This window comes from Sinohyriopsis cumingii, chromosome 1, assembly GCF_028554795.1.
Source record: "Sinohyriopsis cumingii isolate HCF-2022 chromosome 1, ASM2855479v2, whole genome shotgun sequence".
NCBI lineage: Eukaryota > Metazoa > Mollusca > Bivalvia > Unionida > Unionidae > Sinohyriopsis > Sinohyriopsis cumingii.
In genome coordinates, this window is record NC_142961.1 from 81,416,185 (window position 1) to 81,433,172 (window position 16,988).

General features: G+C 35.1%; 1 protein-coding gene across 1 annotated transcript; it reads right to left on the reverse strand.

Moving 5' to 3' along the window:
* Window positions 1–354: 354 nt before the first annotated feature.
* LOC149807227 (complement C1q tumor necrosis factor-related protein 3-like) lies at window positions 355–10,171 on the reverse strand. Its single transcript, XM_089963795.1, has 2 exons — window positions 9,709–10,171; window positions 355–1,093 (listed from the first exon to the last, which is right to left on the reverse strand). Exons 1-2 carry the CDS (start codon window positions 9,941–9,943, stop codon window positions 672–674), a joined length of 657 nt encoding a protein of 218 aa, XP_089819921.1. The 5' UTR covers window positions 9,944–10,171; the 3' UTR covers window positions 355–671.
* Between the last annotated feature and the right edge of the window lie 6,817 nt (window positions 10,172–16,988).

The window sequence follows — 16,988 nt, forward strand, 5'->3', positions numbered from 1 at the left end:
ATCTATCAGGGGCCCAAGTGGCCGAGTGGTCTAATGCGCTCTCTGTTTCGGATCACTGACATCTCACTTCTGTCTGCGCGGGTTCGAGTCTCGCATTCGTTAATGTGGGTATGTGAGAAAGCTTGCTAGTAGCTTCTTCGGTGGTTCTTTCAGGGGTTTTCCGGGGTTCTTCCTCCATTATTAATACTGGCTGCCACGTATAGTATATCGTGTTCTGGAAAATGGCGTTAAACCCTACAACAACAACAACCATCTTATCTCTCTTATAGGACTTATATTTGAATGAAATAATCACTATTATATTCAGAAGACATTGCTCTTTTTTCTAATGCATAAAACACAACATCAAAGACATTCTAATGAATTTGCCGCAAAGAATTCAGTCTCTTGGCAGGCATTTTATTATTATAATCTTGCATGTCACATAAACATTGACAATGTTCGTCATAAAAATTGCCAACACCTTTTAAGATGCTGTTATCAGCATGCATGTTACTATAAACATTTACCGTTTTTATCGTGGTAACTGTCAACACCTTTTAAGATGTTAACAGAGTTAAAGTTATGAAACATGCATACCCACAAACACATTTTGTCACTGTGCATCAATTCTCTGCCGTCTTTGATCAGAGTTAATTTAGTTTTCGCAAAGAAATAAAAGAAAATGATATCTATCGACTATCCACCAAGAATCCAGAAAAACATGAATGTAACCCACCAGCAATTTCACTGTCATGAGTGCACTTTATCCAGACATCTTCGCCACTCTCCAAATAGGCCAGCACTGAAACAGTTCTTGACTGCCAAATCTCTTTCGTGCTTGATTGAAATACGTAGCCTAAAACTTTGCTGCTACCGCCTGCTACAAGATACGCATAGAAACCATGCTCGCTTTGATTATCAATTGACAAGGTCAGGGCAAAGTGATATGTTCCAGATACGGGTGCCTGAAAAACACCATGGTGTTGATTGTAGTAGTTGCCGACATTGAGGCGCACGTTATCGAATACTACATGCTGATTCTTTAAACATAGGAACGATTTAGTCTTGAAGGCCATAAATGCAGGCGTAGAGTTGTCGTTTCTATGTAAATCTGCAATAAATATTTTAAAAATTACATTGAGTCAGATAACACTTTGCATACAGAGATGTATTATGATAATGGTATCTAATGCTAAACGAAAAAATGTCAATTTGTATCCAAAATAAAATTCTTTAGCTTTAAGTGTATCCAAATGTTCATCATGATAATGTAATGGTTACGGTGGTTTCGACTGATTTCTTATTACGTCCTTTGATTAATAACGTGTCCACTAAGCGCTATGTTAAATTTCAATGATTTTCTACCACATTTTCTGCCGGTTCAATATTCTTAGCACCAACAGCTATTATTCTGACTAGAAATCAGTGTCCAAATTGCAAGTCATTCGCAAATAAAATGCTAGTTATTGTTCTGACTAGCTATCAGTGTCCGAATTGCACGTCATTTACGTTGTTCTTTATCAGAACTAGCGGATCCAAGAATCGATATTCTAACCCAAAATGCAAGTCAATTTGAAACCTAATGGAAGTAAATCTTTTGGAGGTGTCATTACGTAAAGAATAGAGGTGGTGCTGAAAGTTCAAGTTCTAAGAAAACGAAGAAGAAGAACTCGAAGGAAACGAAAACGTCTCTGCAAGAAAGAAATGTACTGCGAATATAACGCGGATGTATTCAAGAAAAGATCATTCAGTTACGGTCTCTCCGGCCAATTATTATTCTTCTACTCAGTTTATTATGATGCCTGCCAATCCAGTTTACCCAATTTGATGAACACATGGAAAGCGGTCTAAAACAAAACTTTTTTTACTACTCTTGCTACTGCTGCATCCAAAACGTGGTCTCTCCGAAGACAAAAGTACGGGTCAGAACATGTGTTCTTCAACGTTTACTGGATTTATTCAAATAATAACTGACTATAATTACTCCGTTCAAAACACGCCATACTTGAGTGGTGCCCATAGTTAAGTTGTACGGCGTCCCGACAATCGGTGGAGACGAATTCCAGTATAAAAAAGAAGTATTGCATAGGATTCACTTCAGTCTCTTCCTACGAAACTAAGAGGTCACAAACTTTACGTCATCATCATCGACAACGTCTAAAGTAACCTTGTTCCGCAAAAGCGAAAAGGGAATCTTAGTTTAGTTAAAAAGTGGGATGCTTTAACAGTGCTAACAACATCCATTATTCCGATACAAAAATAAATAATTAAATAAGTATCAAAAGAAACTATTGATGCAGTGTCTGCGTAATGCTTGAACGTTTTAAAAGGAACAACGTTTACGACGACATATTCACCTTCTTTGCCAAATAGTGAAAAAGAAACTTCACATCAGTGAAAAGAAAATAAATACTTGTTCAACGAGGAGTATTTCAACCCATGCTTTGTTGGGATCGATTGCTGGAACACCTTTAGGAGGAGCGATGAGATCATAAAATAGAATATAAAAAGGACAAGCGTTTCTTTAAGAATATCACACGTGAACCCTTGCATCTTACGCAAGGACGAAATCTTATTTAAGTCCATCCTTGGTATGAACAACGGACACTTCATTTATCTCCCATTCCTAATCTTACTGATATGTTAAACGTACAAGAAGATGTACAATCGCTGATAGATCTAACCGGTTTTTTAAGAAAAAAAGAAACATAGCAACGCTGTGGACAGTTATTGCTACTCCTTCAGCTGTTTCAATGGAAAGCATTACCCCACACGGCTAAACCTACTCTAAGAGATTTCAAGAATATCATAAAAGGCAAATAAAATACAAAAAGCAAAATTGACAATATTGACACCCTTTGAATAAAAGAAAAAAGTGAAAATAGAAAACAGAAGGCAGCAGTCGTCAATGGCAAAGATATTCAAATGATATCTCTCGTTATAAAACTGACATGTTTTCACAATCGTTTTTGGTAGTTTGTTTTACATCTGCAGCAATGTTACAGTTAATGCTAGCTTTAAAACTGGCCTTTAAACAATGTGGTCGACATCCTTTGAGAAGGCTCAAAATTTCCTAACCATAATTTTAAAAAGAAATTGAAAGTAACGTTCATGTTTTCACAACTAAACATCCCGAAACAAAAGCTAGTGTCATAGAACGTTTTCAAGAACGTTCAAAGAACATATGTGAATAATATTTTTTTTCGACATACTCAAATACATCGACGTGTTACCACATATAATTAAAGCTTACAATCAGTCGTACCAGAGTAGTATCGGATATATATCAGAAGAAGTGATATCTGAAAAAGAAGTGATAGTGTTTGATCGAATGTTTGGAACGTCTAAAACACGAAATAAGTTTTAAAGGAGACATATTGAGTTCGCATTAGAAGCACAAAAAGCACTTTTGACAAAGTTTATTTTCCCAACTGGGCGAAAGAATTGTTTCGTGTAACTCGACGGGAGTAGACGTGGTCCTCCCATGTACAAATTGGAAGATATGAGAGGATACGTGTTACAAGAAACATTTTTCTTGGCTTTTTTACAAGTGGTGAAAAAAAAGACAACGTCGTTGAAATCGAAAACATTCTCAATCGAAAAAACGCAACGTGGGAAACAAATCAATTTGAAGAAGTGAAAGTTCGCTAGAATGGATATCCAACCAGTTTCAATTCTTGGATTGCTGCTTCACAAGTCATCGACTATACAATAAGAGCAGAAGTTAACACCATGCCCTTAAATGCAGCAAAATTTCTTTCTCGGAGTTTCTCTCTCCAAGAACTACAAAGTCAGTCACTGTAGGTGTGGTGTGGAGAAAATGTCCGTAAAATGGAATCGACGTTATCTGCTAGATATGTGTGGTGTATTGTGTCATTGGAACAGCAATTGGATATTTGCGTTTGCAGCAAGGAGATAAACAAATGTGAACTATCTTATTCAGCAGATGTATTGGGTATCTTCTTCTCAGTCCTTCTTTGAAATGTACAGGCAGTAAAAACAACAACAACAACAATTTCCTAAACTCAGAAATTTCGTCCGTCAAACCCTGAGTATAATGATAGTCCAGTATCCTCTACAATGTGTGGAAGAAGAAACCTTCATGATTGTCTCTGGACTATATAAATTTATCCAAGCTTGGAGATATCTTTTCCTAAGTCAACTACCAAAACGTTTGCTTATCGGGATCTCAGCAATGTGGCTCTTAAAGGGACTTTCAAAGAAAATCCTTTTGAGTTCTAACATTTCAATGTGTCCAAGAGAGAAGTAACTCGAGATGGCCAAACCTTGTGTAGCAAATCGCTTGAACCAAACTTAGTCCATAAAAATTACTTGACATCTTAGTTGACACTGTTCGAAGCCACATAACAACTAAGAATCATCCATAATCAACGCAGTTTGTTCTACAATCATGTAGGTGAATATGACTTGTAAGGATTCTAATCCATTTCAGACTATGGCAGAGACGAGGGACAGTTCCAATCTATGAATTCAGGTGTGACATCAGTTTGCACTGTTTATGGTCAACACAGTTGACGTCATCTTGTATGCAGAATTCGATAATACTCAGCAAGCCAACAGTTTAATACAGGCGACCTTAGACTATTAGAAAAGAAAGATAGAACTTATGAAATTAGGCGAAGAGGATGTTTTCCATCAAGACCAACCGAAGCAGGAACAAAACAAGACAAATACAGTCATCATATCAAGATGGTTATAAGCACAAAACATGGAGAGTCCTGTTTTGCTCGTGACTTGACTGAATAAATTAATGACCTAACTGTAGAATATTGTCATGGTTGCCAAATTTATCGTTCCGGACAAAACCAACACGATAAATGTTTAATGATAAATTCAGAAGACAAGTTGGAAGAGGCATGGACTCCATCTTAGAAGACACGAAGAGTTTTAAGAGTGGTAAAAAAAACTCAAGTGACCATTCTTAACCTCCATTGATGTCCTTGGAAACGAAACGCATTGAAGCTCTTTCACAATAAAGTACAGAGACTAAACTTACTTAAAAAAAACATTTTCAAGTAATGAAAATTAAGTTTGATCTGATAACATATCATTATATGTAATAAAAAATATGAATAGCTGGGAACTTCAGACACATCTTGGAATCCTGTGGTGTGTGACCAAGGTGAACCTCCTCATCGAATACCTACGGATAATTAAGCCTATGTCATCAACACAGACCACAATCATTGCCCAATAACCCATTGTGTAGCCTTCTACTTTTCCAGCGACCACTCTTTGGAACTTTGAGTCTGGAGGGCGACATCGTCGACTTTATGAGAAGAACCTCCGTTTCTGCACAGTTAAATAATGTGAGATATACAGGGATCAGATTCCATTGTGTGTGGACATTATTGCAAGTTTTTTCTTTTAATCAATTTTTTTTTAAATCAACGCAGTCTTTTATTTTCCTTAGAACATTTTGTGACTTGTTTTAATCACGACTTCTCTTAAAGCAAGAATGAAAATAGAACTGTGGTTTGGTGAAAGTTATGACAAACAATTTTTTCGACACAGAAATGCAGTGTGCATCGCTGACCAAATTAAACTGTATTAGATCATTGGAAGTCAGGTCTGACTCTACAATGTTGTTAACCATGTAAATACGCTGATATTAAATGTTTTGGTATTTGTAAATAAAGAAGAAGGGATTAGCCATTGTAATTCTAGTGAATGTTTTAAATATGAGATTCCTCTAAAATTAAATCTGAGCGCAAATTAACTTATACAGACTGTCACTTGACTAATGACTCAACAAAATGACCTGGGCTTAAGTAAAATGTAAATCACCATCAAACTCGTAAACAAGGTCATTTCAGTTACACCATGATATTTCCAAGGAAATAACCAATACCCTGGATTAGAATACCAGTAAACAATCTATTTATAACTTACACATAAAAGATGCGCGTAGTCAGGCAGGCCTCTACCCTCAATTACCGAAAAGATCAAGAGCGCCGTATGGATATCAAATAATATTATTAAAGAAAACATTTTGAGTGTTAAAATAAATGGTGTTGTCTTGGTTTTATACCCCAAAAATCATCATTTGTATATGACTATTCATATTATTTCTGTTAATCTTCACATTTGTAATGGGGTTTTTTTCTCCCCGTTCTGGAGAAGACCCTACACTGTAGTCAAACCCATGATAAGGCCTCCCCGTCCTTGTTATTGTCCTTAATATCTCCAATTTATTTGGTCTGTTGACTTAAACCCCTTTTACCCTAGTGAGATTTGCGGGCATATTGTATATTTAAACACTACCTAACCTGTATGTATCAAACATATCTCAGTTCAATGTTGATAAATGTGTGCGAAGAAAGAATAGTTTATTACTGGTCAGCGAAGTTTCGCTTATTTTCAATTGTGTACAGTAGATTCTTTCCTACATGTTCTGACATTTGTACTATAAAATGTTTTTCTCTACTTCCGTTCCTAAAATATATAAAGAGGTGCGTTCGCCAGTCTTGTCATTCATTCGTTCATTCATTCATTCATTCTCAGTCAGAGACATGCCGCTCAGTCAACAACGTCGTGCCGCGCCTGCTGTGGTAGAAGCGGAGATGGGCCACCTATAAGGTGTTCCCGTCCTGCCATGAGCAGCTAATGACTTGCGGACTACTTGTTACAAGAAAGTCAGGGGCTTCACTGCATATACGTGGCAGTAAGACACAGTTGATAACCAGCCTACTCATTCCAAAGTATTGAAGGAATACTAATGAGGACAAGCAAGCAAAAAACAGCTAGATCTCTCTAAGGCGTAGGTATGCAAAAGCGATAATGTAACTCCTGGGGAGTTATCGTGACGTGCCCGACGCAGCGGGTGCCAGTCTAGTAGTGTAACAACAGAGGTATAAGATAATCGACTGGTTGCTCCTGTTTTCCAAACGACAAATAATTAAGAACTATTCTTTGAGCACACTAACCAGTCATAAAAGATCATATTGGCCGTACACAACTTAAATTCTTGATTTCCTGTAGAAACAAATACGGTTATCCAGCACTGCAAAGTTGGTACCTGAATACGGTTATGAAACGTATGTTACTGAGTGCAACATCTCCTGGACCGGATGGAAAGAGTTGCATGCCTACCTCAGCCTCAGTAACTTGGAGTAGAGAGAGAGAGAGAGAGAGAGAGAGAGAGAGAGAGAGAATATAATTAAATTATGCAATGGGAATCATCAGAGAAGTGCTAGATGAAGAAATGCAGGCGTAGAAGCAGAATGTGAAGGATAGGGAATCTCCGCACACTAATGCAAACTTAATGATTCACCAAGAATATATGCGATAGATGGCAGAAAAGGAATGGCTGCCGCAGCAACCACCATAAAGCCTCAAGCAGCAACGAACTCAACAGTCTTAAGACAGGGAAACTGAGACTAGTGAGCCTGATTTTAGGCTCAATTTTTCTGTGGCCAGATCCTATGAATAATTATACAAGCTATGTCTCTAATGTGTACTTGTCCTGCACAGCAATAAGCACCCATGATCCAGGACAAAACCAAATGAAAACTTAAACAATCCATGTGTGTGTGTGTGTGTGTGTGTGTGTGTGTGTGGATTTTTTGTGTATTTAACCACTCTTCTTTTACATCCTATCCCCTTTTATGTGAAAGTATCTTTGTGAGTAAGTAAGTATATAAGTGGGTGTTAGATGTAATCAAAAAAGTATGTGCTGGAAAGTAATCAAAAAGCCGGATTTCGGATAATGACTGTGACATGTTGATTAGTAATCATAAAGTTGGCTTTGGATAGTACTGTAAATTAGTGTGGATTGTAGTATGATGCTATAAATTGCTCCCATGTTAAATTTCCCGTTAGGCGCTCAAGTGACTTTCAAATATAAATCTGCGACGTAATGCTGATTCCGCCGTCTGACGCTTAAGTGCCCCACATTACTACTTTTGCCATTCTAATGCTATTTAAAATCCACTTTTCACTAAAGTTGCCTGTTCCGTTTCATCATCCGTTGTCGAAAAGTCTTGTGCTATTCTTTTAATTTTCTATCCATAGATTCTAATCACGTGCATGATAGCGTCATCTTGAATCATCGAGTGTTCTTATCTGGTAAGAATATAATTTTTCATTCTTATGCATGCATGATACAACCTGTCTGTGTGACAAAGCAATTTAAAAAGTGTTTCATGAAAGATGACCTCATAGTATAAGAGCAATATAAGTGTGACGTCATCGACTCTGCTGTGACTCTATTAGTCATTTCTAGCGATAACTAAATTTTACTGGCACGTCTACCACTCTGAAAACTAGGCTAACCTGCTATTTCGTTTGCCATAAAATATATTGTTTTAAATATACAAAATATTTCGAATAAGTAGCAACATACATTTTTATCAAGGATCAGCCATTTTATATTAAAAAATTATTCCTTGTTGAGAGCTTGAGAAATTACCTTCAGATGCTATTTACTGCCTCAGCACGTGGTTAACAATCAAACAAATTAAATGATAATAACACAAACAAATAAATGCACAGGAATGACAATCAACCTATTGATCCTTGGAGTTACATACTTTTCTTCAATAAGAAAACAGTTTGGAAAAGGGACGAAGTTGAAAATGAAAATTCAAAAGGAGATTGTCGTAAATTGAAGACAAAGGACATATTCAGTATGTTGAAATATACTGTGCATTGAGATGAAATCTTGTTTACTGATATCTCATACTGTTTATTTAGATGACATATTGTTTGTTGATATGACATACTGTGATTGATATGACAATGTTTCTTTAGATAACATACTCATTATTGATATGACATACTCTTTATTGATATAACAATACATTTATTAAGATGACATACTTCTTATTCATGTCACATATTGTTTATTAAGATGGCATATTGTTTATCAATATGGCATACTGTCTATTGATATGATGTATTGATATGACATGTAATTTGTTTAAGAAGCAATACAAACGGTACATGAAGTCACTTACAAGCCATGTACTCTGCTCTTAATGTCAAATGTTGTTTTACCACTTATATATATATATATATATATATATATATATATATATATATATATATATATATATATATATATATATATATATATATATAAGTATATCGCAGTGTTAGTTAGAAGGACTCTGAACCATTGTTGATTTTTAAATTTTCAAGGAAACAAGACTAATTTTAGATAGGATGAATGTATATGAACGTTGTGTGGAAGACAATTGATTTTCGAAGGACCACAGTTGTTGATAATGAAACGAACATTTAAATTAAATGATACAAAAGTCCTAATGAATGTATAAATCTTCCAAGAAAAAATTATTGACATTACACTTAGGTTAGCAGATCAAGTTTTATCGATGTCACTTATTAGCCAAGAAGGTAGTAATATTATGGAGTCATGAAAAAGATTGAATGGATTCCAATATTTTTTATAGGACCTCTCAAAGCCCCTTATAGTTAAATCGAAAGTAGAAAACTAAAAATTGCGGGTATCTATGTTAGTGAACCGCGATAAGTATCAGTGGACATTGACGGTCAAACATGTGACCAAAATATGGATATGCATGGAAAGAGTACAGCTTGTCCTTGGTATATGAAGATAGTATAATCTGGCCTTCGTACACAAAAAGAGTACAGTCTGGCCTAATTATACAAAAGGCGTACAGTCTGGCTTTGGTATACAAAGAGTTCTGACTGGCAGGCGAAATAAAAGAAGAATCGTTTTGCCTAATGAATATTGCTTTGAAGACTGCAACAGTTGGCGCTCTAATCTGGCTACTTTCAGCATCAGTACTTCGACGTCATTAGTAAGCAGTAACCGTTTCTCTTTCTCCTCTTCAAGACGTAGACGTATGGCACTGACGTCGCCCTTCTCTGCGTCTTCTAGCAGACCAACTGCTTCCAAGCTTAACATCCATACATTGAAAATAATGAAAATCATGACCAGATTCACTTTGTTCATTCTGACTTAGAAATTCGTCAGTATCCCAAACTGTTATAATTGCGTCAATGATTGCTTTACTAGAATAAATATGTTGTATGCCAACAAGTATAGCAACTGGAACACCTTATCTGTTTCTTAAATCTGATGGTAAAATAGGAGAATTAATGAATTTAAACTTTTTGATCAGATCGTACTGCGTGTCGAAGCTTTCCAGTTTTCCGTAACGATTGTTCAAAACATATCATTATATATCAGATGTTTTTCACTTATAAGTAAGTGCCACTTAATGTTTTAAAACACGTTGGTTTTTTAATTGGGAAATATGAGAAAAGTGTTTAACGTATTGTATTTTTTGTAGTTTTTTTATTGTATGTGCGGTTCTTGCCCACAAATGAGTCTCCACCGTAAAGCAACGACTAGGTTATTTTCACAGGTTGACAGCAAGTGTTCTTTCCGCAATGCTTGACAAGGAATAGGCTATTTTAACAGCTTGACAACGACTAGGCTTTTTCATATCTTGACAAAGACTAGGCAATTTTCTAACCTATTAGCATTTTCACGCTTTGACAGTGACTATGTTATTTTCACACATCAAAGCATTTTCATAACTCTACAACAACTAGGCTATTTTATACCTCAAAGCATTTTCACAACTCGACAACGAATAGGCTATTTTGACACCTCAGAGCTCGACAACAACCAAACTATTTTTAAACCTCGAAGCATTTTCAAATCTTGACAACGACTACGCTATTTCTACAGCTCAAAGCATTTTCAAAGTTTGAAAATGATCAATGAATTTCAAGTGACTCGAGCTGCCCGATTGCTTTGAAGTCGAGACTTTTATTATCCTCAGTAGATGGCGCTGACTTTAATCTGAAATTTTGGTTAGAGAGTTCTCGTGTCTTGGTGGACAGGTTTCTTATCATCTTGACATAAAGTATGATTTTGGTCAAAAGGCATCTAGATAGATGCCATATAATTGCTTTATTAATTTAACACACATACTAAATCAACCTTACCCTGAATACACTCAGCAAAAGTGAATCTATTAAGCATATTAATAAATGACACCGTTCCTATTATTACTATATTTATACAAAGGGGATATTTGATTAAAACAAGTGAACCCGGCCAGACTATCTGGCGCCCTAGGCAAGGTTAGATTCTGACGCCCCTTCCCCCCCCCCCGGAAAATATCAATTTCAAAATTTATAAACAATACATTTTTTAAAAAATGCGCCCCTTGATATCAGCGCCCTAGGCGGCTGCCTAGTTTGCCTATACGGTAGCGCCGGACCTATATATTATATATTGCGCGAATGAACTTAATCATGTTTTAAAACATGTTGGTTTTTTAACTGGGAAATATGAGACAAGTTTTTGACGTATTGTACTTTCTTTTTTATTGTATGTGCGGTTCTTGCCCACAAATGAGTCTCCACTGTAAAGCAACGACTAGGTTATTTTCACAGGTTGACAGCAAGTAGGCCTTTCGCACTGCTTGACAAGGAATATGCTACTTTAACAGCTTGACAACGACTAGGCTATTTCACAGCTTGACAAAGACTAGGCAATTTTCTAACCTATTAGCATTTTCACACTTTGACAGTGACTATGCTATTTTCACACCTCAAAGCGTTTTCATAGCTCTACAACAACTAGGCTATTTTATACCTCAAAGCATTTTCACAACTCGACAACGACTACGCTATTTAATCTCAAATATAGGTTAGTGAGTTCTCGTGTTGTGTTAATTTAACACACATACTAAATCCACCTTACCTTGAATACACTCAGCAAAGACTTAATCATAATATAATCTGGTGCTACAGTGGTTCTAAACGTATAACAGTTTTGTTGTGTAAGCTTAATCTTTTTCTTGTGCGCGCTTATATGGCATGCATGGAATCTGGTCACAATTAGTCTTCCAGTTCAGTACCCTTGCATGCATCGAATCGGGTCACAATTAGTTCTTCCAGTTCAGTACCCTGGCACATATGGAATCGGGTCACAATTAGTCTTCCAGTTCAGTACCCTGGCATGTATGGAATCGGGTCACAATTCTTCTTCCAGTTCAGTACCCACGAATGTAGTTCTAGTCTATTTTTAGAACATTTTTTCCTCTCTCAATTAGGAGTTGATAGAAGAGTTTTATTTATGCATGTTTGGTAGGGATTTAAAGGTAATTGTTTATTATTGAGAATATAAGCTCAGGGTGTGGTTGCCCGTGTGTATTTCGGCGACAGTTCTCAGTGAGTAATAATTCCTTGGTGATGATCCGGAAGTGAAATCTGTGTTCTGTTTACATACTGCAATGTTGACAGTCAAGCATATCAAAAAAAAGAGCAGGTCAACCTTTGACAAGAACTTCACCGTGAAGTCATCTTTGAAGGTATTTTAGATTAACATGTGATTTGTATTGATTGTCACAGAGTGGAAAGGTCATTACTGAGAAACAAATGTAGAGAACATATAGTAAACTGAATTGTGTTCTATGGCCGTATAACCCAGTTCGATAACATTATTTACCTCCCTTAAAGAATAACTGCAGAGTTATCATTCTTGCAATGAGCATACATTAGTTACTTCCGGGGAGCATTCTAACAGTAGATTTAAACAAAGGAAAAGGCGATCCATCAAATTTAAATGTTACAAGTACGTAACATAAACGCTCTGAAAAATACCATTCTTTACCTGTATCGTAAAACGTCGACTGATTTAAAACTTCTGATGCTTTTGAAATCGTCTTTCAGCAGGAAATAAATTGTAAAATGTTTCATTTGCTCTTACAAAGATTTATGAGTCAGTTGCAATGAAACATAATAATTTATTGCAATCAAACTGGATCACGTTCAAACAATTTGGACTTCACGCCTACTAACACGAATCTTGGAACTAGATTTAAAGTGTATTTTAGTAGAATTGTATGTGTAGTTTGTTACTTACATAAACGTTTACCCTAGTTTTGTTTCAAATGATGGAAAGTTTGCATAAACTTGAGGGGACGTAAATTTTAAATATGCGGGAGAAATAGAGAAACAAATGTCATAAATTTGCCAAAGCACTTTTCCTTCATTTTTGGTAATGAATAACTAAATCTTGAAAATACAAATTACCCATAACAACAACAACAATAACATAACAAGCTTGTGAAGAAATATGGGGTTCGAGTACATCGAAGAAAACTAATATATATTACGACTGAAATAAAATATATATGAACCTGTTGGGGAAATACCAAACTTTAACTGGTTTTTGCCATCTCGGCGACAACTATATAGATGAAATTGCGCACGGTCAATTAGATACAGGCAAATGAGAGAGCGACTTTAATATTTGCACTTTGAGAAGTTATGCAACTGAATATATTAATTATACATTTCCTTTTTCTAAACATAAAAATATTGTCGAATTAATCTTGTACAGAGCTATCAACCACTAAGTACTTGCCACAAGTACAAATCGATCTCAAATTTCCACACATGGGTTGAAGTCGTTCCTATTATTATCAGGTGCAGGGACAACCTGCAATTTCACAATACAAATCGTGTGACGTTTATGTGTGGACCTTAGAAGGACGTTCAGTAGAACGTATATTTTTGACATCGAATTTTGGGAAAGTATAGTTACCATGTTGAATGAGTTTTACCTCTATGCAGTTGTCCCTGAAATTTGTACTAGACATATTAAACGTGGAAAAGACTTAAAATCATTAGGTGATGCATAATACAGTATTGTCAAAGCAATCAATGTGTTACTTGGATACTTTTAAATGAAAAAAAGAAGAATTGAAATAGTATTTTCAGATTTTTTATGCTGTTCAATTTTGATCCCTTAAATTGTGATTTCTAGAATAAATGTATGTGTGCATTGTCTTAAAAACCATTAAGAACAAGGACCTGTTGTGAGATGTGGTTACTGTCAAGTTGCATGAACAGTATTACTTCAGTACGTCTTGTATTAAGGAAATTTAAAGAGGGATATTTATAATACTACATTTTACGTATAAATTAAATCAAAGTTATGTGCATATCTTTTCTAATTTTTCATGATTATTTCCACAATAACCTGACATAAAGTTCATACTAGTATTGATATATTTTATGTAAGCATCCATTTGTATAACATTTATACAATCTGAAAATTTTAGTCTTGATTTGGAGTTTTTTGCTCAGAAGACTGATAATTATTACCCATGGTTGCGGCTGAGAAAGCATGCAACTCATATTCCCCCCCCCCCCGCCTTTTAAATGGTGATGTATGCCATATGTTCTTGTGTGTCCGTCTATCCACATAGCACATACAATAAGTATCCTAGCCATTGTTGGAAATTGCTCCCCGGAAGTGGCGGCTTATACTTTTCTTATCGTCGGCAATTGAGAGCAAGTCAAGGGACGTAATTTCAAGATGCACTTACCGAACTGGGCTATAGGGATGGTTGTATCATAATAAAATAAACTATCCTAGTTCACGTATTATGACTAAACGATCTTATTACATGTATTATTCCTCAACGATCATACGATTCTAGTCCATGCATTGTGCAGTATATTTCAGTTGATTTTCTTGGTTTATCGCAGCAATGTTGAAAAAGGTGAGCTCGCTGCGTAAAAGTTATTGTTGTGGTTTTGGCTGTATGCAAGCCATATTTGTTCCAATAGAACTTTTATAACCTGATTGGTCAACGTTTGAGCAATATGTCTTAACCTTCGTCTGCGTCGAAGTGGGAATCCGACTGCATTCTCCAGTATATGGGATGAATCACGTAATTGCTATCAATCCTTGTTTATATGCCCTAATGAAGTTGAATATGGCATCTCATTGCTATTATGCGAACTGCACACTTTCAATGTTCACATTTCTTATTTAACAGCGTAACCGTACAATTCAAGTCTTTAACTGAACAGCATAATCACAAGATTATTGTCTCTTATTGAACAACATAAACGCACAAATCAAATCTTTATTTGAACAGTATAATCAATTAATTTATATATTTTAATGGACAGCATGCCTCTTGTTGAATCGCACGATCTGACCTTTTATTCGACAGCATAATCGCACAATTATATATATATATATATATATATATATATATATATATATATATATATATATATATATATATATATATATATATATATATATATATATTGTGTGTGAAATCAATTTCACTTTTGATATCTGTTAGTAAACATAATGTTTCTTTAACTTTTTAACTGTTATTTAAAGAGCATAATTACATATATACATTCTGTTATTTTTACCAGCGTAATTGCATAATCACATTTTTGTTTCTTTAACAGCGTAATTGCATAACCACATTTTTGTTTTTTGAACGGCATAATTGCATAACCACATTTCTGTTATTTCATCAGCGTAATTGCATAACCACGTTTTTGTTATTGTAACAGCGTAATTGCATAATCACGTTTTTGTTATTTGAACAGCATACTTGCATTACCACATTTCTGTTATTTTAACAGCATAATTGTATTACCAAGTTTCTTTATTTTGAATAGCATTATTGCATAGCCACATTCTGTTTTTTGCAGCATACTGCCACTAGTTCCATGTCGTGTACGAACTGCGTAATTGCATAAATTCATTTGTTGTTCTTTTTTACTTTTTATTTGTATATTTGTTAAGCAAATAATTTCATACAAGTTGTGCGGTAGCGTTGCAATAGGTGCGATTTGGCATCTCATGTCCAGTGGGGATTTTGAGTTTGGGAGGCGGCCTCAGAATTATATTTTACGATGGGTAAATGGGACCCCATTTTCTTGCTATGCCACTAAGTTGTTTGTTCAGGATAACTGTATAGATTAGAATAAGCAAAATATAATCATTATATTCCAAGAACGGATTGTAAAGACTGGTATTGTGATAGGGTAGAGTTGTATTTTATCATTTTCAATTTGTTTGGATTTTTGGGCAAATAAATCTGGTCATTATTGTTTTACTGATCTATTCCCCACTCGGTATGTCTCGTGACACATGCAAACATTAAGCCCCGATATAAATTTACTCGTGCCATGTGTATACACTCAGTGCATGTTTGATGTGATTTACTGACTTAAAGAAGCTTGGAAGCTTATATATTTTTATTCGTATGCAATATGTACAAACACAGGAATTCACATGGACGAATCACAACCTACGATGCTCGACATTTTTTAAATTTCTTTGTGTTATATGCATTTGGTTCGGCGCGGCTATATTCTTAGCACAAAAAAGTAGTTTAGTTTATTAAATACTGTATTCGGTGTTATTTATATCTTTATTTTGTGTAACTCCTGATACATGATTTTTTTCTAATATTCGTAATTTTTGTTCATTGCTGTAAATTGTAGTGATTATTTATGGCTAGGTTTCCTACATGCATAGGTGTATTTTAAGATATTAAAGAACCAAAAACTGTACAGGATCTATATTTTAAAAAATGCTTACGTATGTGTTGATAGTTACTAATAATATAATTTTCAGTAAATATGTTTACGAGATTCGGTCTTTTTCCACATTAGACGGATCGGTCAGGTGGTATCAGATTCATTCATATTTTGGAATCATTCTTATTTCTTGTGTTCCTGTTGTAACGTCATGTCTGCGGGTGTATTTTATGTTGTACTTAGATATTATTTGAGAGGAAGAACATTTGTTTGCAATGTTCATTGGAAATAGAAAAATAAAAACATTCAAAAGGTTTTTTAAGGTTACATTATATTTCTTAGCGTGATTATATTTAATCTACCTGTTATTAAATCAATATCCATTCAATAAACAGACTTGTTGTGCAAGAGTTTTGTGCTGTTTATATATTTGTTTTCATCCAAAATGGAGAAATCGATCGCCCATATACATCCGATGTCTTTATTTTTTTTCTAACTTGACAGCAAAGGCTGAGGATGGTCCAATTGTTTATTGAGAACTATTAACAATATTGGTAGTCACGTGATAGCATTTTGACCAATTAAATTACCATATTAATTGCAATTATTAATGTATATTTGTGAGAAGTCCCTATCATATTAAATGAAGTGGGGGTGTTTAGTTCTTCAAG

Bases quoted from the DNA above. Each gene is read 5' to 3' on its own strand.
- LOC149807227 (XM_089963795.1), bottom strand. From the start codon at position 9,943: ATGAACAAAGTGAATCTGGTCATGATTTTCATTATTTTCAATGTATGG. The intron at 1,094-9,708 runs GCAAAACGATTC...TATTTATTGCAG, and splicing joins TTCAAAGCAATATTCATTAG to ATTTACATAGAAACGACAAC.